The following is a 26,341-nucleotide window of genomic DNA, read 5'->3' as shown; positions in this document are numbered from 1 at the left end:
CTCCTGCCTGCTCTGTTCAAACTGTTGTAATGCTCTGTCCTTGTACAATGTAGGCCCAATACCAGAAGATTCCTTATTTCATCCTAGGCTTGAACCATGGCCTGCTTAACACATCACATTAAAGCCATAGTTAAAAACGAACTATGGTTTCATGTGAGCAGGCAGCGTGCTGGTACAAGCTGCTGAAAAGTCTGCTCCTCCTTACCTGTTTCGTAGCCAAGAAACACGCCAGAGTCTGGTTTTTCATGATGTCTGAACCTGGGCTTGTGGCTTGTTTATCTCCAAGGAAAGAAGGTAAGAGCATGCAAAGACTCTTGCTTGATGAGGTCAAAGGCCAATGTAGTCCAGCTTCCTGTTCTCGCAATGGCTAACTAGATGCCTATGGGAAATTTGCATGTAGGACCTACCTGAGTGCAATAGCACTCTCCTCACTTGTGATTCCCAGCAACTGATCTCAGAGGCATACTTCGTCTGAAAGTGGATGCAGAAGATAGCCTTCATGGCTAATAGCCGGTTATAACATTATCTTCCATTAACTAATAAGTTTTGTTTGGGGCTGACTTTTTCATGGTTTGCTTGGGGAAAATGAACCACGAGCACAGATTTGGGTGACTCTGGCTTGCTTACTGGTAGCATGGCAGCAATACGAATGGGGAAGGAGTGGAGTGAGAACTTTTCAGCAATAATGAACCAACACACTGTTCATTCACATTGAAGCAGTTTGTTTGCAGCTATGCTTTAATTTAACATGTGAACTGGGCTAATGAATAGAGCAATCTAAAATAATAAAAACTAACAAAGACAGGTGCAATTTATTAGACCAGCTGAAACAATTCACAGAGGCTAATAGAACAGTTAACCTGTGCTGAACTCTGGGCACCACAATTTAGGAAGGATGTTGACAAGCTGAAACATGTGCAAAGGAGGGCAACCAAGATGATTAAGCGTCTGGAAACCAAGCCTTAAAAGGAACAGTTGAAGGAGCTGGATATGTTTGGCCTGGAAAAGAAGAGACTGAGAGGAGATATGATAGTCATATTCCAATATCTCAAGGGCTATCACATGGAAGAGGGAAGAAGCTTGTTTTCTCCTGCTCTGGAGGGTGGGATTCGAATCAATGGCTTCAAGTTACAAGAAAGGAGATTCCAAGTAAATATCAGGAAGAACTTTCTGTCAGTAAGAGTTGTTCAACAGGGGAACAGTCTCCCGCAGGAGATTGTGGACTCTCTTTTATTGGAGGTTTTTAAACAGAGGTTGGATGGTCATCTGTTATGGATGCTTTAGCTGAGAGTCCTGCATTAATCGTTACTTGCAAATGTTTTATGTGGCTTCTATGAATCCCCATGTAGATCTAAATCCTCGTTTCCAGATTTGGGTGTTGTTTGTTTGTTTTTACATTTTCTATCGGCATTCTGTGACACAATACTATGAATTACAATTCCCAAGGGTTTACAATAAGGCACGTGTGCACAGCCCCAACAATGTGCATATAGCAATGTTATGAACTAGGAACGGAGTCATAGAAAATAGGCATTTCCCCCCAATACTTGCTGAGAAAGAGCATAACTAATTATTGAGTAAATTCTAAATAAAGTTGAGTGCAGTTCACCCATCATGCATTGTACAAAATGTCTGCTGTCTTAGCATCAAGTGGAGAACCAGATTATGCCGATGAAATATATAATTCACATTTGCTTGCTCACACAAACCGCCAAGCTGTAAACTGAGAGTTTTCTAGTCAATTTTATTTCCACTTCTACCATGTAGGTATATGGATCTGAAGATTAAGTCAAGTTAAATATTCCCTTTTCTGTATACCTGGAAGGGTTTTGCTATGCATGAACCTTATTGGAATAAAATAGGTTGGGACTAGCAAGTGTTAATGTTGGTGTTTGTGAGAAAATGGATCTTGAAAGTGATGAATCATTCATTATCCCAGCCATTCTAAAGCCATTACAGAGAAATGCAGAGACACAAGGAAACATAGAATCATAGAATCATAGAATCATAGAGTTGGAAGAGACCACAAGGGCCATCCAGTCCAACCCCCTGCCAAGCAGGAAACACCATCAAAGCATTCCTGACAGATGGCTGTCAAGCCTCTGCTTAAAGACCTCCAAAGAAGGAGACTCCACCACACTCCTTGGCAGCAAATTCCACTGCCGAACAGCTCTTACTGTCAGGAAGTTCTTCCTAATGTTTAGGTGGAATTTTCTTTCTTGTAGTTTGAATCCATTGCTCCGTGTCCACTTCTCTGGAGCAGCAGAAAACAACCTTTCTCCCTCCTCTATATGACATCCTTTTATATATTTGAACATGGTTATCATATCACCCCTTAACCTTCTCTTCTCCAGGCTAAACATACCCAGCTCCCTAAGCCGTTCCTCATAAGGCATCGTTTCCAGGCCTTTGACCATTTTGGTTGCCCTCTTCTGGACACGTTCCAGCTTGTCAGTATCCTTCTTGAACTGTGGTGCCCAGAACTGGACACAGTACTCCAGGTGAGGTCTGACCAGAGCAGAATACAGTGGGACTATTACTTCCCTTGATCTAGATGCTATACTCCTATTGATGCAGCCCAGAATTGCATTGGCTTTTTTAGCTGCTGCATCACACTGCTGACTCATGTCAAGTTTGTGGTCTACCAAGACTCCTAGATCCTTTTCACATGTACTGCTCTCAAGCCAGGTGTCTCCCAACATGGGGCAGCATCTTTAACACTGCTGTGTATCCAAGGGATGCGGGTGGCGCTGTGGGTTAAACCACAGAGCCTGGGGCTTGCTGATCAAAAGGTCGGCGGTTGCCTTCCCCACTGCTCTCCTGGTTCTCTGGAGACTACCAGAGAAAGGAAGACTACCTCCCTCCCAGCTGTGGGAGGGAGGAAGCAGAGCACGCTTGTTGTAGGTAGACCAGGTATCTTGCTAAACACACACAAACCTGAAAACCCTTAATGAAAATTCTGTATTGCTTACATTTTGGAGCCCCCACCCTTCCCATCCTGAAGAAAGGGAGAGCAGAAAAATACTGCAGATCCAACAAGATAATTTATGAAATCGATCTTAACATAATTACCTGAATGTCTCTGGAAGACAGAGCCAAGATGATGTCAGACTGGTGTTGTGGGCCTGACCTTTCTTGGCTACCTGCCTCAGGAATCATTGCCAGTTTTAATAAGCCTACTCTCACAACTATGAGCAAGACTAATTGAACAGTACGGCAGAGTTGTTTTTAATCTGTGAAGAACAGCCCTGCCCTTTACCTCCACTGCTTCTCTAGCAGCATACTTCTCCCTTTGTCAACAACGAGTAATGTGAACAAAAGCAAGAGGTGGATTCAGATGAACTTGCACGTCCGAGCGATGGATGGGTGACAACAGCCTTTGCACCAAGCCAAGGCAAGTCGGTAGCTGATTATTTCTAGAATAAGATTTCATGTCTGGAGGATTTGCTGTGGTGGCTTGAGTGGAAGTTTGCTTCGATTACTTCTGCCGTTTGGTCTGCTCTCTGCACACATCCATTACAGCCAAGTGAAAGTTCTAGATTGGATGCTAACTTTGCAAGAGGAAGGGCTTCTGAAAGCAACAGAGCAGACGCTTTGCACACTGTGATACAAATTCTGATTGAAATTTGTTTAAGGATTTATAAACCACAAATCCCAGCAAATGTTTCTGAAGCAGCGTACAACAGAAATATAAAAAGAAAAAAACATATATTTCAAAAATTAGAAAATTCCATCTAGTATGCAATATAAAACAGCTGAGTCACTTTTCAGGGTAAGTCTTCTTTGGAAGACAAGTTTTCAATTAGGCCAAAAACATTTGATGCTTGTCTGAGATCAATATGAAGCTAATTCAGAAGAACAGGAGCTGCAATTAGTTGTTGTAAGACAGACCTATAGGGCATACAGAACTCTTAACAATGAATGACCCATCAGAGTAATGCAATTGTTGGGCAGGGGTTTGTGGAGGAAGGCAGTCCCTCACATAACCTGGCCCAAGTTGTACAGGAGTTTAAATGCTAAAAGCAAAAGCTTGAACTGAGCCCAGCAGCATATTGGCTGGCAGTTGAGTTCTCTTAGCAGAAGAGAACTGTTGGGAGGCTGTGCCCCTCAGCAGCCTGCCTGCTGCATTCTGTACCAGCTGCAGGTTCCAGACTATGCCCAAGGGAAGCCCCATGCTGAATGCACTGCAGCAATCCTTAAGCAGCCAAGCTGTCCTGGTCAAGGATGGCTGCAGGTGCCATAAATGCACTTGTAGTCACTGAAGCAACCTGTGCTCAAAGCAGCAGACTGATCCAGGAGCAACTTCAAACGACATACCTGCTTCATCAGGGGAGTACAACCCCATCCACAACAGGTAACTAGCCTATTTATTGGATACAGGAACCAGTTACTCACAGAGCCTCCAACTTGCCAGGATTCAAATTCCGTTTATTTGCCCTCAACCAACAAAATGTGATTAGCCCTCTTATTCATCCCTCAGATTGTGTGTGGGTTTTTTTCTAGACTACATCCTCTAGGGACCTCTGGCATTATTCTGTTTTTTCTCTATGAAGTCCAGGTTTTACTCCTCTCTTGTCTATAATACTTATTTTTATTTTGTATTTACAATATTTATTTACATACCACTTAATAGTGAAGGTCTCTAGGTTGTATACAAGTAAAAATTCAAACCCTAAGATGCAGAAATAAAACACAGACATGAAATCTAAAACAGAATAAGACCACAACAGAATAAAAGCAAGAGTAAAGCGAGCAACAGAGAATGACACGTAAAATACTGGGCGACTATGAATAATGCTGCTAATTTATTTGAGGTTTTGGACTAAATTGCATTCATTTTCATATATGAATATGAGTTTGTGGGTGCAAGATAACCATTATTCCTGGATTTAGTGTTCAAAGCACATTCCTTCCTTCAAAGAATTTTGGCACAGTAGTTTAGTCCGCACAGAATTACAATTCCCAGCAACTCCCTTTCTAATACTTTTATATTATTACTGAACTTTAAATATATTTATTGCAACTCTTAACAACCACAGTGCCCAGAATTATTCAGCGGGATGTGTGTATGTTTGTAATGTACTTTGCATGGAGTGCTGAATGGTCTAGAAGCTGCAGCTAGCTTAAAACACCATTGCTAAATTGCTCTCTGGGGAAACTATTGACAATGGGACACCTGCGTTGAAAACATTGCGCAGGCTACCAATTTGCTACCAAGCTAGTTTCAAGGTTTTACTGATGTATAAACCATCACATGGTTCCAGATCTGAGAAGCTGCCTCTTTCCCTATATCCCACGCGTTACTAAGATCTGCAGATGAATTTATGTTGATAATGTCACACGCCTCTGCAGTGAAATATGCTGCTGTTCAAGCATGTACTTTCAGCATGGTGTCACTTGTTCTCTGAAACTCCCTTCCCTTAGAAGTGAAGTGAGCCTCATTGTTGTTGTTTTCTACATCCGTTGAAAACCATATTTTCCTCCCAAATATTCATTTTCAGTTTAGTCTATTTTATTTCTGGAGTTAATAGATACTGATATTTCTGATACACCAAGGCAACTCATTGGATCAAATGCAATGCAGTAACAGCCATAAAACTAAGAACCAACAGCAGCAATAGAAACAGCCATTTAAAAACATTTTAAAGTGTAGGCCCGCTAAAATAATTAAAAATAATGTAACACAACAGCAATATCAAAACTCAGGAACTCTCCCTTCACAGTCAGCTCATAATAAAGGCCTCAATTATTAAAGGCAGTCTAGAAGAGTTGTGTTAGATATCCATTGCTATCTGAAATTTAATTAGTCTTGACAACACACTAGGCAACACACAGAATATAGAAATCACAGTCCCTGTCTGGCAGGCTTACTCAGATAACTGGAGTTGTGGCATTTACTTTGTGTCTTATAGTCAACACCACTGAGCCAAAGGAAGCAGAATAAAAAATAATGAGGTCTAGTAATCTGGGAGCATTAGAGAAGATTCCCCCAATTCATTCTGGTTTGTGGCCTTGCAATTTGCTTTTAGCCTGTTTTCATGATGCGCTTTAACGTGCCCTGGGACCCTGCAGTGATAAATAATCTTCTGCCCACTGTCAAAATCAGGTAATGAACGTACAATGGGAACGCTACAGAATAGCTAGGGAAAGTTTGTTTAAGCATTACCTGCCCTAGGATATCCGTTCCGAGCATAAGGCTTTATGACAGTGATGGGCAACCTTTTGAGCTTGGGTGTGTCAAAATTCGCCAAAAAACCGAGCATAACTTGGGTGGTGTGTCACTTCGAGAAAAAAAACCATAATTTTGTGATATTTATAGTTTAAATAACAAAAATGTATAATTGTTTTCCCTTTTTAAAAAAAAGGAAAAGGGGAAGGGGAAAATTATTAGTTTTTTTTAAAAAAATATTTAAAAAATATTAAGGGGAAAAATAAGGCAAAAACCAGAAGTCTTTCCCAGTGGGACTCTGGGCTCAAGCCTTCCTCCAACGGGTCTGCCGCTGGGGAGGTGGACTCGGGTTGGGCCTGTTCTTCCTCGTGGCTCTCTTCAGCCCACCTCTCCCCTCACTCGGCTATGCTTGCGCGGCGGCGGTGTAACAGGAAAGGGGTTTAAGCTTTCTTGGGTGTCTCTTCTCTCTTCCTGGGATGGCAGCAGTGGCAACAGCGAGGTCGGGGTCTTCTCCCTCCTCCAAGGGCGCCCTCCTTTCCCTAGAGGCGGGGGCGACAGACGGCAATGGAGCGAGCGGACCCCTGTTCTCCTTTGCCTTGTTTTTCCTTCTTTTCTCCCTCCTTTCTGCAGGGGCGGCAGCAGCTGGGCCGGGTCTTCCTTTTTCCTCCTCCGGCCTCCGGAGTGCCTCGAGGCCGTCCGCCAGGTTCGCGGGGTGGGGGTGGGGTCCGGCAGCTCCCTGGTTGCTGCACTGGTCGCTCTCAGTGTCCGGGCGGTGGTGGTTTTGGTGGCTCGGGAGCCCGTCTGGCAGCTCCTGCAGCACTGGTCACTTTCAGGAGCTCCGCGGCTCCGTGCCGACCGCCATCTTGCCTTGCTGGAAGTCCACAAGCCCCCCAAAGATTCCGACGGCCAGAAGTTGGGTCTCGGCATGCAGCCGCGTGTCACCGAAAATGGCTATGCATGTCAGTGTTGACACGCGTGTCACAGGTTCACCATCACTGCTTTATGAAATTCAAAGCATAGAAAGAAACTGCCACAAGCACCCAATAAGCCAGCAATTATCAGAATACATTCTAGCAACATTTAGCTAGTACGATAAGAGCAATAGACAGCAGGTGAAGCATTAACACCCCCTGTTAATTAAAAGATATAGTCTAGGTGAAAGGCTGGGAATGCTTGTGGCACAGTTGTGAATGTAACCAAAGAACATGTCTGAAGTCTGGTTACTGTCTTCAATTTTATACAATTTATACTGCAATATTATACAAAAGCTTCATTTAAAAAGTTGAGAGAATGTAAAATTGCAATTAAGAGTACAGTCTGATTATTGATAGTAACCTGAAACATACCTGCTTGTTTAATAACAAAGCAAGAAAAGCTTCTACGTGCCCCCACAAAGATGCTAATTTTATTAATTAGAAATGATTCATGAAACTGCATGACAGAATTGATGTTTTGCATAGTTTCTAAAGCCCAAGCCATGCTTAGTGGCAGTGTAAGCTTGACATTTTTACGAATTTTTTTTCAAGTGGTATATAATGAATGTATGACGCCATCTTATAACCTTAGTCCATTTTGCCTGGTTTGGTCCACCCTCCCATGGTTTCAGGAAGAGGGGCTTTTCCCCAGTCCTGCTTCTGGAGATCCTTTTAATCAGAAATACAAGGAACTGTTATTTGGGATGTTTCATACCCCAAGTGTGTGTTCTAAGCATTGAGCCACGATTCCTCCTCCAGCAGACGCAAGGTAATAGCCTCTATGCCATCCTAACCTGATTGCTTGGCAACCCTATAAATACCACTGAGATCTTGTTAACAAGCAGTAAGAAAAAATAAGTATGTCAAGCATCCCACCATGAAAAGCCTGAATTACCTTTATAAAATGAGAAGGAACAAGTCTGATCTGAATTCCTGTAAAAGCCACCTTTTGCACATCTGCTTTAAGCAAACAGCCATGGATTTCCTTAGTAAATGTATGAAGCGCTTTCACATGTCTCCACAAACACCACTCCATTCTGGGAGAGGGAAGAAAGAAGTGTAGCAAGCTTTATCCATACCACAGTTTTAGGAGAGTTGACAAAAACGAAAGGCAGCCTGTGAAACACAAGACCGTGGTAAACCATGTACCTTTAAGAATTTGGGGATGGACTATTCAAGAGCCAATTAAATCATAGCACACTGATCCCCATTCAAAACATTCTGATTCATATAAACAACCCACTGAAAGAAGCTGAATCGATAATGACAAAACTAAAAAAAAGTTTTATTATTAAAAGATTTTGATAAGTTGAAGTTAGCAAAAGACAGAAGTTTAACACCTTCCCCACCTTCCAATTCAGCATGGCAGTGTCCTTTTCTTTAATAGAAATTTATTTATTTGGTTTTTCAGATTAAAACTTTAGTCACATATCCAACATCCAACATAAAAACAAGATTCTGTGGAATCTCTTGGACTTTTCTCCTCTCCTTTGTGGGTCCGACTGTTAATCATTTCCTCCTGCAACTTTTATAATGATCCAGGAGGAAATGATTAAACAATGTTTACAATGGTCTTTAAGATAAGTTATACATTTTCCCCATTCCTTATTAAAATTTTGGTCTTCCTGATTTCTGATTCTACTGGTCATTTTAGCCATTTCAGCATAATCCATCAACTTGATCTGCCATTCTCCTCTGGTCAGCATGGCAGTATCCTTTCTTGGAGATCTAACAATATGTGATGGATCAGATTCCAATAACCTGCCTGGCAGAGAGGGGGGGGTGAGGGTCTAGTTTCAGTCCTTCCATTCTTTCACACAAGCACTTACCTTTTTGCAAAGCTGATTACGCTGCTGAAGGAACACACCCTGATCTTTCATGCACAGTAGCAGGACCATAGGCCTCCAGCCCATGCAAAGATCTCCAGATAATGTGTTTCAATGCCTATGCTCTTCTATGCAACAGCCTTACCAGGAAGTAATACAAAAATATGTACAAGTGTCTTACTGATGTTTCTCATGAATAATAATAACAATAATAATACACTTTAAAATGCTCCACTCAATAAAAAAGCACAATTGAACTCAAGAAGATACAGAAGCCCAACATGTGTTTGCACCCGTGTCCTCTGTTATCATCAAAGCACTACCACACATTAACATCTCTCAAGCTACATTAATCAAAGCATGCCCCTTGCCAGCCACAAATCAGGGAGGGAGAATGGACTTTGCAAGAGGAAAATTGTTAGAACAGCTGTTGTTCTGGGGACTTTTTATCATAATCATGGACTGTAACAGACAAGCCATAGTGCAGAATAAGGGTTCTGCACTGTGCAAGTCTATGAAATACTGTGGGGACTGGTCCCACTTGCAAAACATTGCCTGTGTGCCCAGCGAGCCAGAGGTCAAAGAGTTGCAAAGAGTCCTTTCTTCTATTTTATCTTCTTCCCAGAGGCATTTTAAATAAAAGCCCAAATGGGCTGATTTTAGTCGGTTATGAGGATGAAGTCAGAGCCCACAATGCAATCTGACATTTTTAACATGATTCATGTGACAGTTTATATTCTTTTCTTCAGCTCTAGTGCTCCTAGGGTTCCTGAGGATTACAGACACAAGTCATGATGATAAACATCATGAATGGGTATCTCTAGAAATGTGATCTCCTCCTTTGTTTTCTGGTTCCTTTAACCCAGAGGTAGTCAAGGTAGGGCTTGAGGATGTTGTTGGGATGCTAGCTCCCATCAGCATGGTCAATGGTAGGGATGCTGTAAATTGTAGTCCACCAACATCAGGCTGTCCTTGCTATAACTGGTTGGCTAATGGGGAAGAGATTCCAGAAGGCTTGGGCTTCAGATGACATGAGATTAATGGTGGCCAAAATATGGAGCCTGTTGCTTCATGGGTTCTTCTCTCCCTGTACTATTTATGTATTTGTAGCCTCAAGGTGCTTGCATGCAGACAATCTCTCTCAATCGATCCAACTGGTCTTCTTTCAGAGCATCTCGCACAGAACAGAAGAAACCGAAATAGTGCTGAAAGTTATGCATCATAAGCAGCACACCAGCTAGCAACTCTTTGGTCTCAAGAAGGTGATGAATGTAGGCACGACTATGATTCTGGCAGCAGTAGCACAAGCATCCATTCACTAAAGGGCCAAAGTCATCCTGGTACCTAAGTAAGAAAAGGAACAGATATTAAAGCTAAAAAAAATAAAAATAAAGCAACCCTCCCACAATAAAGAAAAGCCTACACCTTGGGCACAATGAGGCAGCCACTAATCACTCATTGTGAGACACTGTCTGATTGCAAAGCAAAAAGTATTCTATACACAGAGTGCACTTCAAAGAATAAGAGGGCAGATTCTTGTCCCAAGGGGCTAACAATCTGAAAAGCATGAATATATTCTATGGAAACTAAAAATGGAGTTATCACCTGGGTGTCAAAGTATCTAATACCAGCTAGCAAATGAGTTATCAGGGTGGGTGTAGGGATTCTCAGCTGGAATGCTATGGAGCCTGACAATGAATACTGCCTTGCCCCCACCCTAAACTGAAACGTAATGACTATGTTTTAATTACTACGGCAGGATGAACTTTCAAGGTGAATGGCAGACTCATCCTTTTCTTCATCAAGATAATGCTGCTATCTATCTGCTCTCTGCATTCCATTCCATTACAGGACACAGCAGGAGACCCATACACCACAATAATAAGGCAGAGAGCTACAGAAGCACCACCTTGGCAAGAGGCACCCTGGAGCTTTGCTGTCAACAAAAACGTAGAAGCCCAATAATTTCTGGTGTGGGTGGACAGCCAAGAGTGTTCAAGTTCCTTTATGGTTTGATGGTTTTTTTTACAAAATATAAGCTAATCCCTCTAGTCTGTCCCAAGAACAGCATGAAAAATGAAGGCAATCATAATTTCTATTTAATTTTTAAAATGTTGACAAGAAACTAATTTTCCCTGCACTAAATTGAGCCAGGACGTGCATACGGGATGTGGAAAGCATCAAAAACATTTAGTAACATAGATGTATTTTTCAACATTTTTTCCAACTCAAGAGGGCGTACGTTTATGTGCCAATCATGGCTATGAGCAAACATGAGGGGCAAAGAATGGTGTGAAAAGGGAGTGAGAGTCAGTTAAGGAAATATGATTGGTACAAGGGCATGAAGGGGATAGGGGAAATAATCAACAAGGAACACAAGAGAGTGATGAAAAGCTGAATACCTGGCAAAGAAGGAAAAGGAAAGAATAGAAGGAAGCGGTTAGAAAGTAAAGCAAACTCTGACAAGTTGAAAGATCTGAAAGATCAGAAACTGCTACCCTAACAGCAGCACTGGCAGTTAAGCTAGCCCTTACTGTGGTGCTGATATTTTAGCAGGGTGGGGTAGGACTTGTCCTTTTCGTTGTGTTCGTGGATGAGCATTTTAGGAATTTTATATTACATACTTTTTGTTAATTTTTTTTTAGCTTTTAATTAATTTTATCTGTTTGTATTTTATCTTGTGAAGTTCCTTTGATGTTTTTATTAAGTGCCTAACAAATGATAATGATAATGATCTTATCTGATATTGCCGACTCATCAACCCAGGAAACTGAGTAACCAGGATTAGTTTGGCATTAGGACATTGTGGGGTAGTTATTTATTAATTTTTATAATTGTTCATTTATCGGTTGAGATACAATAATAATGGCATGTTCGTTTGACTCTTGAGTGATTTCAGTCTGCTGCTCCTCATTTCCAATAGCAAAACCCCCAAACTGTGGAATACTTATCTTGAGTTACTTATTGCATAAACTTAAATGGACTCAAAACTTTGCCAACCAGAGCATATTTACTTAGAACGAGTCCCACCATGTTCAGTAGAGTTTATTTCCGGGTAAATGCAGAACTGCTCCCTTAAGCAACAAGACAAGTAGTCCGTGGCAGAAGCTGACATTTCAAACTAAACTCTTAAACCAACATACTTTTTTTCTTTCAAATTTATTTCAAATGAAGCAACTTCTTGAGCTCCGTGGATTGTTTCATTGTCTGTTTTTTCATCCTCTTTTCTCCTCGTATCTTTTTGCCCTTTCTCTTTTAAGACTGCAATGAAGCACAAAGTATTTCATTAATAAGGTTAAATAAATATTAAAAAATATCCCCAGTCTCAAACACTTCACAATGGTTCTCTCATTAAAACCCACATGGGCATTTAAAATGTTAGAAGATAATCATGATATCGTAGAGGTAGTAAAAAAAAAGTGACAAGACTCTAGAGGTAGAAGGGAGCCAACTAATCTGATGGGGACTTGAAGCTCAAATTGCTGCATTTTAGTTGCTGTGGCTCAGCTGCCTTCCCTTTCTCACTCCTAAATAACCATAAAATTCAATCCTGCCTGAACTGCACTTCGCACACTGTGAAGTCACCAAATTCAATGGCTTGTTTTTATTTGGATGGAGTTCACAAGTGACCTGCATCTGATCAACACTCCACATTTGACCTGACAGCCTGACAGCTTGTTGAAAGGATTTCAATCAGAATGTTTAGACTGTCACAGTAGTGGTGCTTTTATAGATAAAGACAGGCTCATAAGGATACCATCTGTAAGTTCTCAGCACACTGAAATGTTCATAAAATCACTGGGGTGGAGAAATGGTCTATGATGCATGTGAAGCCTATTCATCCTTTGGAAATTCTGAAACGAGACTAGGTATTGTTGTGGGTTTATTTGTTTTATAAATAAAAGACTATCTTCTATTTCCAAACAAGTTACTAGGAAGCTCAGGGAGACTCTAAAGCTTCTGATTCAATGAGAAAAAGGAGCAGAGTGTTTCCCCTTTGCACCTTAAATTCTATATGACTTGTCATATTGTAAGTAAGGTTTCTGGAAAATGTGATAAAAGATATTCTTGTCTGCTCTGAGTTGCCAAAGCATGAAACAAACCCATTAAGAAAGCAATCAGCTGCTCCTTTTTTGGCCTACATTTTCACACTTGCCCTGCCTGTGAATGACAGCCTTGTTTGAAATCTTTTGATTAAGAAAAAGTACAGTCCCTAAGCTTCCTTCATAATCTAAGGAACTTCTGTTTTGATGGAAACAAAACAACACAACATACAAGCAAGTTTAATAACAGTTGCAACCTTTTAGGGAAGGCATCAGCAAGGTGAAGCTGAAAAAGAGCTCCTTAAAGTCATGGTTTGATTTCTTCATTACTAGCTGGATGAGACTGAAGAGAAGAATTACAGTGGTACCTCGGTTTATGAACACAATTGGTTCCGGAAGTCTGTTCATAAACTGAAGCGTTCATAAACTGAAGCGAACTTTCCCATTGAAAGTAATGGAAAGTGGATTAATCCGTTCCAGACGGTCCGCGGAGTAACTGTTCATAAACTGAAGCGAACTTTTCCATTGAAAGTAATGGAAAGTGGATTAATCCGTTCCAGACAGGTCCGCGAAGTACTTAAACTGAAGCGTTCATAAACTGAAACATGGGTGTAATTGGTTCTGGAAGTCTGTTCATAAACTGAAGCGTTCATAAACTGAAGCGAACTTTCCCATTAAAAGTAATGGAAAGTGAATTAATCCGTTCCAGATGGGTCCGCGGCGTTCATAAACCGAAAATTCATAAACCGAGGTGTTCATAAACCGAGGTTCCACTGTACTGTAATTTTCCACTGCAAAACACTAACTGTCCTAAGCCTCAATAACATATATGGACTATAAGGAATGCTATACCGTAATATTTTTAAAAAAGTGGTCTCAAATACAACACCAAGCTTCATCTGAAAATAGCACTACTTTTGTTATAACCAGTTTATTGTTTTACTGATGTCAAATGAGCTACAGATAGAAGGAGGTGATTAATAGTGCAGTACTGTGTATATCTGTTTCTAAGAACTAAAAAAGTAATGCAGCCACTATTCCAGTATTCACACAAAAGAAGTCCATAAAGACAAATACCTGCTGTTTCAGGATCTGGTTTATAATTATAGCTGAAGGACAAAGCACTGCCCCGCTCTGTCACTTGGTAAGGGAAAGAACTCTCAAAAACATCTACGCCTCTCTGAATGCAGTCCAGCACTTCATCTGGCCTGCCAATTCCATGAATCAGTCTGCAGAAGACATAGTGGCAAAGGTTATTTAGTTTATTGTAATCTATTAATTACACACACACAAACTTTTCCCAATTTTACCTTAAAATTCCAAGTGGGTTCCCTTTAAAATAACAAAATTCAGTTACAGTAAACAATAATACAGTGGTACCTCTGGTTAAGAACTTAATTCGTTCCAGAGGTCCGTTCTTAACCTGAAACTGTTCTTAACCTGAAGCACCACTTTAGCTAATGGGGCCTCCCGCTGCCACCGGACCACAATTTCTGTTCTCATCCTGAAGCAAAGTTCTTAACCTGAGGTACTATTTCTGGGTTAGCGGAGTTTGTAACCTGAAGCGTTTGTAACCTGAAGCGTTTGTATCCCGAGGTACCACTGTATTTACAATAAATACAGCTGGTTTCAAATAACCAGCTTTTGGGGTATTGAATAAAACACTTTCCAAAAAGGCTGTCAGAACATAAGAAGAGAGCGCCCTGCTGGATCAAGCCAAAGGCCCATCTGGCCCAGCATCCTGTTAACACAGTGGGCAACTAGATGCTTACAGGAAGCCCAAAAGCAGGAGCTGAGCACAATGGCACTCTCAGCACCCTGCATGAAGAGGCATATCGCTTCCAAATGCCTGTAGGGTTAGTTCAGTGAATTTCATTAGAGCTCTTCCAAAATCCCTGGAGCCACCCTCAAAAAGCCATTGCCTTGAATTCTATAACAGATGTAGAGAGGCTCAAAAGCTTTACCTCCCTGGCATATCTTAATGATAAATTTTATTTATTTATAAAACATTTATAAATGTAGAAGTCTCTCAGCGTTCTACATTAAAACTAAATTCAATAAAAATTTCCTAGGCTACATGAAAATGAGATAAGACCAAAATGCAACTGTATATCACAAATAAAACTCAGCAGACTACAAAGCAAAACAATTAAAAATTAAAAGTCAGAATCCAGGAAAGCTTCAATAAACGTGAATGTTTTTAATAGGTGTTTGAAGTCACTGTCGTTTCCACCTCGTGAATAACACAAATAAAAGTATTCTGCAGTGTGGGCGCTGTCACCAAGAAGTCCTGCTTCCCCAATGCCACCAAGTGATTATCTGCTGGTTTTTGAAAGATCAGCATTAAAAAATGGCTTAGACTGGAATGGCTTAGACTGTATCAGGGGAAGCTGTCTGCTTGGTATCCTGGTCCCAAATTGGGCTCTAAATGTCAGGAACAAAACCTTGAAGCTAATAAGTCTGTATGGAGGCTTTGTCTTTGCTAAATCATCACAGCAGAAAAAAGACACGCTTTTTAAGCCATGTAAAACCCAAACTGTAATACAACAACAACAACAACAACAACAACAACAACAATTTATTATTTATACCCCGCCCATCTGGCTGGGTCTCCCCAGCTACTCTGGGCGGCTTCCAACAAAATATTAAAATACAATAGTCCTTCAGATATTAAAAGCTTCTCTAAACAGGGCTGTCTTCTAAAAGTCTGGTAGTTGTTTTCCACAGGGTGGGTGCCACTACCTAGAAGGCCCTTTGCCTGGTTCCCTGTAACTTGGCTTCTCACCAAGTTCCCGGCGCTGGACCTCAGTGTCCAGGCAGAATGATGGGGGTGGAGACGCTCCTTCAGGTATACTGGACCTTCAGGTATACTGCATAGGCCTTTATAGGTTGGCAGCAACATCCTGAGCAGCTAACATACTGGCTGAATATGCTAATTTTTTTTAGAAGGGGGCAAGGTACAACATATATTATCTTCCGTTTGCAACTCATTCAATATATTAAAAGCACATTTCAAATTAACTTGCACCCCAACAATTCAAAGGTACTTTTTCTTTGGGCAGTCGTTTATTTGATCCAAGATCAGCATTTAAAGTTTACCAAGTCACTTTCCCTAGATGCACTTGGATTGATAAGAATTATCACGACTACTGTTTATTATCACGACTACTGTTTATTATCACGACTACTGGGGTCACGAAGAGTCGGAAATGACTAAACAACAACAACAACAACTGTTTATCATTCTGTAGCACCTTTCATAGTCCAAAATGCTTTACAATTTTTATCTTAATCATTTGAGTTCACATGCTAATACTTGAGCTGTGTGCTAGTATGCTTTGTCTTAGCTCAGGAAACAGTTGGTTCTCCCTTTCAGGTGGAGATGGGGAAAACAGTCGCAAAGTGTAAACTTCAATTAGCACATAGCAGTTTGACTGATCTGTGAAGATTCTTTTTCACAAGAGCTTTTCATTCAGTGCATATAGCACTGTAGGTATTCCAATTAAAAAACCGGATTTTATACGAGGCAGTCAGAGGGATACAGTGCACCAGCAGAAGAGTGAAAGAGCTTGCTCGTTCTTTTTCAGACTGATACCCATTTCTCCAGGTGTGGTTAATACAGTATAGGAATATGCCTGAAAATAGGACTGAAATCTATAACATGTATGGTTTGGGCATTGCTGTTTTCCAGAAGCAATAAAATCTGCTTTGGCTTTCAGGAAGTCAGGAAGTGCTCTGTGATCTGTCAAGATTTATACAGAAATGCATGGCTGAAGGATAATAAAAAAATTCCTTCAGTAGCACCTTAAAGACCAACTAAGTTTTTATTTTGGTATGAGCTTTCGTGTGCATGCACACTTCTTCAGATACAGTGAAATAGAAGTCCCCAGGCACTTATGTAGAGAAGGGGTGGGGATGGGGGATCACTCAGAAGGATGTTCTGAAGGATGTTCTGAAGGATGTTCTCTATAATATAATGGAACAGGGATTTTTCCCACTGGAACTTTTATCTTCAGATGAAACGAAGGCAAGACCAGTATTGTTTCAAATAATAATACAAATAATCAAAATCTGATAAGGTGAGAATCTAAATTCTATTCTCCTTCCTTTTCAGCATTAAATCCAATTGGGAGAAAAAGTAAAAACTATTTAAGAGTTCTAAATACCTATAAATATTGGATTCACATTAAGTTTGTTCATATGAGTGGGTTACCTTCTACTCAGTTATAGAGGAGATATAATAGAACTTGCTGGCAGCTCTAGCAACCTGAAAATCATCTTACATCAGAGGAGATACTGGTACTATTATGTGTTTCTCTATTTAGCTGATCTCTCCTGGATACTGAAAATGCTGCAATTTCCCATACATGCTGCAGTATCTGATTTAAGGAACCAGTATCCTGGTTTGACTTCACATTGATTGATTGCTTTTGCTACAGTTGCCTCATGATTTAGAGCAGGGTTGGGGGACGTGTCTCTCTCCAGATGTGGTTGGACTCCAACTTCCACCAGCTCAAGCCAGGATAGGCAACAGTCAGGAATAATGGGAGCTGTAGTTCAATAATATCTGGAGGGGCACAAATTTTGCATCCCTGGTTTACAAAGTACCATTGTGAGTTTTTGTTTGTGTAAAATGGTCAGCAAACACAAAACACACAATCATTGATCTAAACCAAAAACCATTAAGCATAAGTCACTTTAGTGGTGTGTAGCCTTAACCCAGTTAGTTTTTGCACTGACTGCAGGGTTGAATCCTTAGGGCCCTCTGTAGTAGGCCTTCTTGGAGTGGAGCGTGCAAGAAAAATACACTTACATTCCTTTTGGTTAAATAATATGTCCCCATCCCAAGAAAATATGAATTGCATTTCTGACATTTTGCACACATTCTCCTTCAAGCCCTCCAGATCACATGAGCTTTCTTAACCAAAAGTATTTTTCCCCCTAAAAACATTTTGCCATTAGCCAGAGCTATAATATCCCCTTGGGGCTCAAAAATGCAGCTGGAGTCACCCACGCTTAATATGCTATTATTAGTAATAGTGATGCTAGACTCCACTAATTCAGCTGGCAGCTTTGTCAAAGACTGGGGAGGTGTAGAAACAGCAGTTTTTCTCTCCCTCAGGAATAATGGCTGTGCTGACAATTGAACAAGCCAATCTAGGTCAATAAATTTAGCAGATGACTAGAAAAATGCACAGTACCATAATAAATTGTCACTTTAGCAATGACTTTTTTGACCAGGCCATAGAAAACTTAGAGCATGAGCTGAGTTTATTTTTATGCTCCCTGGATAGGAAAATGCTATGCATTTAACATAGCTATTATACAAGCAATTAACATTTGAAGTTCCTTAACAACAATCTTTCTAACAGCAATCAAGGTTACTCCCAATTTAAAAACAACTTGATGTCTGTCAAAGTTTGACAGGCAGATTTTCTTCCTCTATCACTCCAGCCATCTCCATTCCGGACTGAATGGAATAGTGAGAGGGGAGGGCAACTTTTGCAGAGAAAGCTGACGCAGTCGGCAGGTAGGCATGGAAGGAATGTAGGGCTTGGGTAAGAAGAGGTGACAGTCGCTCTCTTTGCCCATGGCTGGAAGCTTCTTGTGAAGCTTCCCACTGATTAGGAGTGACATCACACCTCTGCTGATTCCCCTGCCATTTGGTGACTTCCATATTGTTTTTCTACTCTTTAAGGTCCAATATTACTCAAACACAGCCCTTAAAGAGTAGAAAAATGCGGAACACAGCCACAAAATCTACCTCCTCTCTTGCAGTAATTTATGAACTTTTTAAAAATCTCATTTGAAAGCTCTGCCTGTTTTCCAGTTCCGAAAACAGCCATCTCCCAACGGAAGAAGGAAGTTTATTAAAATGATATACTGCCACCAAGGGATAGTTTTTGCATTTTTAATGATCCTGATAAGCTCTTGGGGTGATTTTCTTCCACAGCCAGCGGAGATAACAAACTCGGCAGTATTCTGCTGTTGCAATTCCCAATTGCAATGAAGTGCTGATCTCCAAACCACAGGCAAACACAAAACAACACTGTCCCACTTGCTTATTTTGAAAGTTTCAAACAAGACTACCAGAAAAATAGACAGAAGTTGTTCATTAGCATTAGGGAGAGGTGCCCAAACTTCTTGGCAGGAGACACTGAAAAGGGACACAATGTCTCCTGAATCATGATGAATTGCAGCCTAAATTTATGTCAATCGCCAATTCCCCTCCTGCACTCAGAATTCCTATCTCTGAAATATGCTAATTTCTATCTGCTTGCAAACCCCTTTTTGGCTCAGCTGTGACTTTATCTGCCTCACACCTGATATCAAAGGTTTCCATTTCCATTCTTTAAAATCAATATTCATGGTTGATGCAATAATCTTACATAAACCGCTTTGTGAGATCCACCCAAAAAGTGGTACATAAACAAAAGATAACATATACATCATAAAGTTCAGGGCAGGTAGGGAGGCCTGGAAGGCCTGATTAGATTCATGGCCTGAAGTGCCCCACCCTTCCCATAATTTATGAAAATTTCATTTTCAACAGCACATAAAAACAGTCGTGGTCTGGAGATATAATCAGCCAGGAACTTTCCAAATATTTGCATTATGCGGCTTTTGATCAAATTTACACTTTGGTCTGACCTGGGTTTATCTTCCGGTAACTCTGCTGTAACCGCGGACAAGAGTTCCAGCTTGGTCTTCCAGGCCATGGCATTTCCCTGAAAGCCATCCAGCAAGAAGCCAGCTACCGGTCTCTTGGCAGTCTCCTTAGCAGATCGGAGCCTCTCTTCCAACACATCTCCACCTTCAACAACTCCAATTATCAAGCTCTGCTGCAATTCCTAGTTTGGAAGGAAGTTATAAATGTAAGATAAATACACCCTTTGGCTGGGGAAGAAGGTAATTTAAGCCTGCAATCCTAACCCCTACTTGCCTGGAGGAAGCCCCACTAAATTCAACAGGACTCCGTTCTGAATGGACATGGTTAGGATTACACAATCGACTTCTCTGTTGCACCAGCCTTATTTGGGGCAGATACCAAAAAGAAAGAAAAAGGCAGTGTGGAGTATAAGGGTTAAATGAATGAACTGGGATACAGAAAAAAAATAATTACCATATCACTGTCCTTATCCTTATCCCCTTATCTTGACACCAGTTAACTTCATGGTACTTAAATGAGAGTTAAGTACCAGTATACATAATGTAATGGCCTGAGACTCTGCTCCCAATATTTTAAGGCTACCACTACCTTATGAAGAACTACCAGAATAATAAAAGAACTTTTCACACTTGTTTTTTTCCAACGTAAGAGAAAAGCTCATTCCCCCGCCCCCAAATAAGCATAATGCCTAAATGGCAGAGCAAATATCATTTTGGGGAAGCAGTTCTACACACTAGTGCATCAATGTACAGTGGTACCTCGGTTTATGAACACAATTGGTTCCGGAAGTCTGTTCATAAACTGAAGCGTTCATAAACTGAAGCGAACTTTCCCATTGAAAGTAATGGAAAGTGGATTAATCCGTTCCAGACGGTCCGCGGAGTACTTAAACTGAAGCGTTCATAAACTGAAGCGAACTTTCCCATTGAAAGTAATGGAAAGTGGATTAATCCGTTCCAGACGGGTCCGCGGAGTACTCAACCTGAAACGTACTTAACCCGAAGCATGGGTGTAATTGGTTCCAGAAGTCTGTTCATAAACTGAAGTGTTCATAAACTGAAGTGAACTTTCCCATTGAAAGTAATGGAAAGTGAATTAATCCGTTCCAGATGGGTCCGCGGCGTTCGTAAACCGAAAATTCGTAAACCAAGGTGTTCATAAACCGAGGTGCCACCTTTTTGATTGTTATGTCGATAAATATCAGACTTCAGAACTACTGGTACTCTAGCTAATTTGCCAATATACTGCATGCTCCAAACCTCCCATGTTGTGGGAGACTTGAAATGGTTCAAACAGATTTAGCTCTTACTGGAGATTTATCTTGCAACTGCAGGCACTCATCCAAAAAGGACAGGGATCGATCCACAGACTTCTTGGCCCTCTTCTTAGATATTCCTTCTCCAACAGTGTCTCCATCTGATAAACACTGGAACCAGTCTGGCTGAATAACGCGTTGGATGGCCATGAAATTTGATGGTGTAATTTCTATCCGCCCTCCACTTCCCCATACAGAAACTGACTGTCAGAGATAAGCAAACAGATAAGAGTTTAAACAGAGAGATTAGGAGATAATCAATGAGTGACAAAGATCTTCCTAATGGAACCCATCTTCTCATACACTTGGAAACTCAAGGCAAAACTGCACTTTATAAAGAACATTGATTGATGTTAAGAATGGAAGTACCCCAAAGTCAAGTTCATATTTCCTTTATGCTTAGTTCAAACTTCCCCATATCCTGACTTCAATATGTTCATGCTAGCAACAGCCAATGATGTGAAGCCGAAGTAGAGAAATGAGCGTTTTAATAACAGCAGGACAAATGAACAGCTGAACCTAGATGCTTACAAAGAGATTGGAGCAGAACTCAGCCAAGAGCTGCTGTTTTTGGTTGGAGCTTCACATTCTCTGTAAAGTGTCATTCCAACTTCTAAACTATGATCAGCAGATTTATCATATGAAGGATGAGCATGTGATGCCTGTATCGAGTAATAACTTTCACATGGAAAGAACTGTCAATAGCAACACACCAGAGGCAGTTTTTTTCAGCTCATATAACATAGTGGTCTGGACCCTAAGTTCTCACTCTATGAACAGAAGGTGCATTCCATAGAATTTCCTTTTCTTGCGCCCTTCCACATGGAGGTAGTGCACATCCAGCTGCCATAAGTTATGTCTATATACTTGTGTGAATCGGCCTCTGAGATCTGCTCTAAACTCACCAACAGAATTATAAAACTAATAAAATTACCATTAGAAAGATGTGATGAGATGTAATGCCAAAATGTAGGAGACCTCGAACATGCACAGAAGAGGAATTATTCACTCAACATTTTGAAATATGAACTCTTCCCCACAGAAAAGAGATTTAGTTATTTGAAAAGATAATCCAAACTACGGTATCTTCCAGTTTGTTTGAGTAACTAAGGCTGCAAACCTATACACACTAACCTGGAGTAAGCATCATTGAACATCTTCTAAATTTCCACTTTCTCCCATCTTGATGACTTGACTGCCTGTGATCTTTATTCCTCTAGCTCTAGCAACAGAAGGCCTCATTCCCCCTCAAAGGACTCATCCTTTCTCCCTTGCTACTCCATATGCTTGGAACTACCTCCTAGAACACCTGTGTGATGCCACCTTTTACTTCCCTCAAATCCCTCCTCAAAACCCATCTTTTCCATAAAACCTTCAGCACATCTCCCAGTTTCCATGTCCTTTTGTAACTGAGCCTAAATTTGTTTAACTGGCGCAATAATACACTACTTTCCTGTTGACCCCTAACTCCACTCCTCCTGTGTTGAATTACAACATAAATTGCAAGCTCTTTGGGGCGAGGACTTGTATTCTACATAGTGCCATGCAAATTGATGGTGCTATTTGATAATAATATGCTGCATTGCAGCAGCAGCAGCATTTAATCTTGTATTCTGACCCAGTGTTGGTGTTATTATGGATGATTATTCAAGCACTAGGCCTCATTGGTATCACGTAGACCCAAAAGGTTGAGTTATTAAAGCTGCCATCACTCAGGACATATTGCAAACCAAAGTCATCTGCAGATAATTAAATGCAGTGAATGTGGACTAGCAGTTGTACTGAGCAAGACTTTACTGATTTAGCTGCATTTGCTGATTCTTAATTTCAAAATTAAGAGAGACACTCAATTAATTTAGGCTTTGATACATCTGTTGAACAGATCAACAAGCATCTGCTCGCTTGGGCAATTACTCCAGCAATTGCAAACTTTTCCATACAGGGAAAAAGAAAGTTATGGTATGTCTCTGTATTCACAACATCCTTCCAAAATCAGAATGTAGTATATAGGCACAGAGAGTAGATTTGTACATAATATATAGAATGATGGTACCATACCATACTTCTGTTTTAAGTCCTATAAAAAGGGTAGAAAGAACAAAATGGATGTTGAACACCAGGCTTAATTTGGTATGAAAATCAAGAAAGGAGTTGTGTTATTTTATTACCAAAGTAGAAAATTTAAAAAGGAACACAGTCTTATGCTTATTGAAGGGTTGTATATATACTATGATTCCATAGACAAGAAACTGTCTTCCTGAAAATCTCACATTCAGACTTATTTAGCTGTTTGTTTTTAAATCAGATTTCTAGTCCTCGTTGTGGCAACAGATGTGAAAATGTGCTGGTACTGTATGCAAAGGATTCTATAGGTCAGGCTTGCATAACCTGAATAGGTGCACACCTCTTTTGGTCGTAGTTTCCTACCAATAATTATCTTCCTGCTACCATAATTCATTGCCAAAAATAAAGCAAAATAAAAATTCTGAAACTGCCTCCCCCAACCTGCAAATCTTCTACAGCTGTCACTACTCCCAAACAGTTCAATTGTAAGCATGTTTACTCAGAAGTCCCACTAAATTCAATGAGATTTACTCCCAAGTGAAGTGCATATTGGATTGCAGCGTTAAAATGCTAGAAGGAAAGATTGGAGCTAGCAACCCAACAGCCTCACTGCATTTGACTCATTTGGAAAGCCACGATGGCTATGTTCTGTCTCCACTGTCTAATGCACTATGTCTCTGAATACCAATTGCTGGGAATCGCAGGTGGGCTGAACGTTGTTGTGCTCAAGTCCAGCTTTGGGGCTTCCCATAAGTATCTGATTTGCCACTGTGAGATGCTGAACTAAATGGGCCATTGACTTGATGCAGCAAGCTTGTTATGTTAATTTAAGTACTGAAATGTCAGAATGTTCTTGGGTCTACCATACCTTGCAGTTGTTGTAACCAGGTCGGGAGCAGATAACTGGGTCATGGAGGGAACAATATAGCACTGAATCTGGCATGCCTACGTGTGGTTTAAAAAAAAAGTTACCTTTTAATATACAAACTATGAAACCTTCACTGATAACTTTTTAATACTGTACATTGCTTATAAGCAACTGTGAGTGTATATAACTTATCATATCTGAATACAAAAACAACAGACAATTCATTTCCCCAGATACTATTTTATTCTCCTGACCAGGGAGGGGAAGTGGCAGCTACAAAAGCTCAACTTCATAGTGGCATGTAGGCTCTGGATTTTGATTTGATTAATGTTCCTTGCAGTTAATACTGTGCTGACAAAATGACAACTGACTTGCTCAACTTCTACACAAATATTCTCAGGGGACCTGACGCTTAAGCCTCCTTGGCGATAAAAACCACCCCCAGCCCAGAACAGAGCTTTAAAGGATAACAAACATAAAAATAAAAGAATGAACTGCTGCAACAAGAAGAGAGTGAAAGCTAAAGTATGGCCTCAAAGTGTAGCTCATTTATTGCTTTCAGCGCTGATGTCAGGGCAGGGCTTTGGTGCAGCAGTCCAGATCCCCACTCAAAACAACAAGTATGAAGGCCTCCAAATACAGTGGGGCGGGCCTACAACATTTTGATGTAAATAAAGCTATGCATGTTACCATCTAAAGAGGGGAAGGGGATAAGATCATTAAGCCCAGAATCTAAAGATACCTAAGTGCACCACTGATTGCTTTCAAACATTTTTAATGTAACAATGAGCAGAGGTTGCCAGAACTTTCTGAGAGAAGTCCTTCTGGGTAGAGATCCTTTTTGAAGTGCAGGGCAATTAAGATTTCCAGCTTAACTGCAATTCTGTGAGGCTTTGGTACCTAACTTTAATGCCTCCTGTGCTTTCTGTCAAATTAAATATATGCTAAAGGTGGATCAGTGATCAACATGCTGCATAAGGTATTATTAAATAGCTTTAAAACCATTTTAAAAGTCTTAGACGTTCTACAAAAAGAAAGTCAGGGGTTTTATCCTTGTAGTTGACTAAAAATATGATGGCAGTGCATTCAAAATTCCCCAGGTACACAATGTTTTCATATCCCATGACTGCTAAACTGATCGTATTAATTCAATCTGAGTTGTGATTCTGAGAAACCTTTTGGTGTATATAGTGCTTTAAAATCTATTTCATTGTGTCCTCATTTCCTGGCAGGTTGACCACTTGCAGTGGCCAACATAAAGAAAATCAGTTGACCAATGTGTGAACACATAAACAAACAATTTCAAACTGGGTTTGCACTCGTGTGCAACACTGATTCTGCCTGCAATAAGCTCCTTACACAAACATATAGCTATAACTTGCGAGCATCAATATGGTGGAATATAAAGGCATAGTACAATCTAGTTTCTGCTTGTCAGTGGCTTACAGAACTATTATGCCTTAATCCAGGGGTTGCCAAACTTTTTGGATTAGTGGGCACATTTGGAATTTTGAGAAAGTGCCATGCATGCCAGTCACAAAATGGCTGTTGTGGGGATGGGGCATAACATATCTGCCATTATCGGAAAGTGCAGAAAAAGAGCTAGGACCACGAAATGGTAAAAGCATGCCCTCTCCAACAGCTGTCCCACCAATGGGGAAAAGGCACCTACATCAACCATCACCATGGTTTGCTCATAGAGAGATCTTTGCACATCTCCTTTATTCAGAACAGGTGGGTGGGTGTCCAATGAAATGTGGGCATGTTTAACACATGCCCAATGTAGGAAAGGTTGAGCCAGTGCAAACAGGAACTGAGCAGGAACAGCAGTCTTTGTGCATTGTGGATTTATAAGGGGATATTTACTAAAACCTTTCATGGGTGCCATAGCAGGTACTGGTGGGCACACTGCCATTTGTACATGCTGTGTTGGTGATCCTTGCCTAAATCTAATACATTCCATCCGATTTCAAATACAATTTCCAATACTGTACTGAGTATTACATTCCATTTTCCAGTGTCCCACTGTATTACGGTAATACCTATGAACTTTCCAGTTCCTTCTTTATATTCCGCCAAGACTTCATGAAGTTCTGTCCTGCAACCAAACAGAGAAGCAAATTAGACCATTGGGGAAAGCCCTTTTCAGTCCTGTGGATAATTCATTTTTAGAATTCTACGTCTGAGGTAAAGTATTACTTTAAATGAGTATATAAGGGAATTCACACTACTGAATATAAAATGTTAAAGGTAAAGGGACCCCTGACAGTTAAGTCCAGTCGCGGACGACTCTGGGGTTGCAGTGCTCATCTCACTTTATTGGCCGAGGGAGACGGCGTACAGCTTCTGGGTCATGTGGCCAGCATGACTAAGCCACTTCTGGCGAACCAGAGCAGCACACGGAAACACAGT

General features: G+C 40.7%; 1 protein-coding gene across 7 annotated transcripts in view; it reads right to left on the bottom strand.

The window, feature by feature from the left end:
• Window positions 1-26,341, bottom strand: part of QTRT2 (queuine tRNA-ribosyltransferase accessory subunit 2) — a 179,659-nt gene that overhangs the window by 148,432 nt on the left and 4,886 nt on the right. For 2 of the 7 annotated variants that reach the window (XR_015949663.1, XR_015949664.1), the window contains exons 3-10: window positions 25,972-26,027; window positions 23,930-24,006; window positions 20,992-21,201; window positions 19,664-19,863; window positions 14,090-14,241; window positions 12,113-12,230; window positions 8,973-10,313; window positions 8,039-8,180 (exon numbers count right to left, since the gene is read on the bottom strand). Coding sequence is in view for 2 of the 7 variants with exons in the window: in XM_035114693.3 (XP_034970584.2) it covers window positions 10,082-10,313; window positions 12,113-12,230; window positions 14,090-14,241; window positions 19,664-19,863; window positions 20,992-21,201; window positions 23,930-24,006; window positions 25,972-26,027 (1,045 nt within the window). In the remaining 5 variants the exon portion in view is untranslated. Of the gene's footprint in view, window positions 1-4,775; window positions 8,181-8,407; window positions 10,314-12,112; window positions 12,231-14,089; window positions 14,242-19,663; window positions 19,864-20,991; window positions 21,202-23,929; window positions 24,007-25,971; window positions 26,028-26,341 lie in introns of those variants that run through there. The other 5 variants (XM_035114693.3, XM_035114695.3, XR_015949662.1 and 2 more) reach the window with 4 other exon arrangements.

This window comes from Zootoca vivipara, chromosome 4 (assembly GCF_965207765.1).
Source record: "Zootoca vivipara chromosome 4, rZooViv2.hap1.1, whole genome shotgun sequence".
NCBI lineage: Eukaryota > Metazoa > Chordata > Lepidosauria > Squamata > Lacertidae > Zootoca > Zootoca vivipara.
Note: the sequence above shows the minus strand (reverse complement) of the source record. Positions and strands in the feature narration are given on the sequence as shown.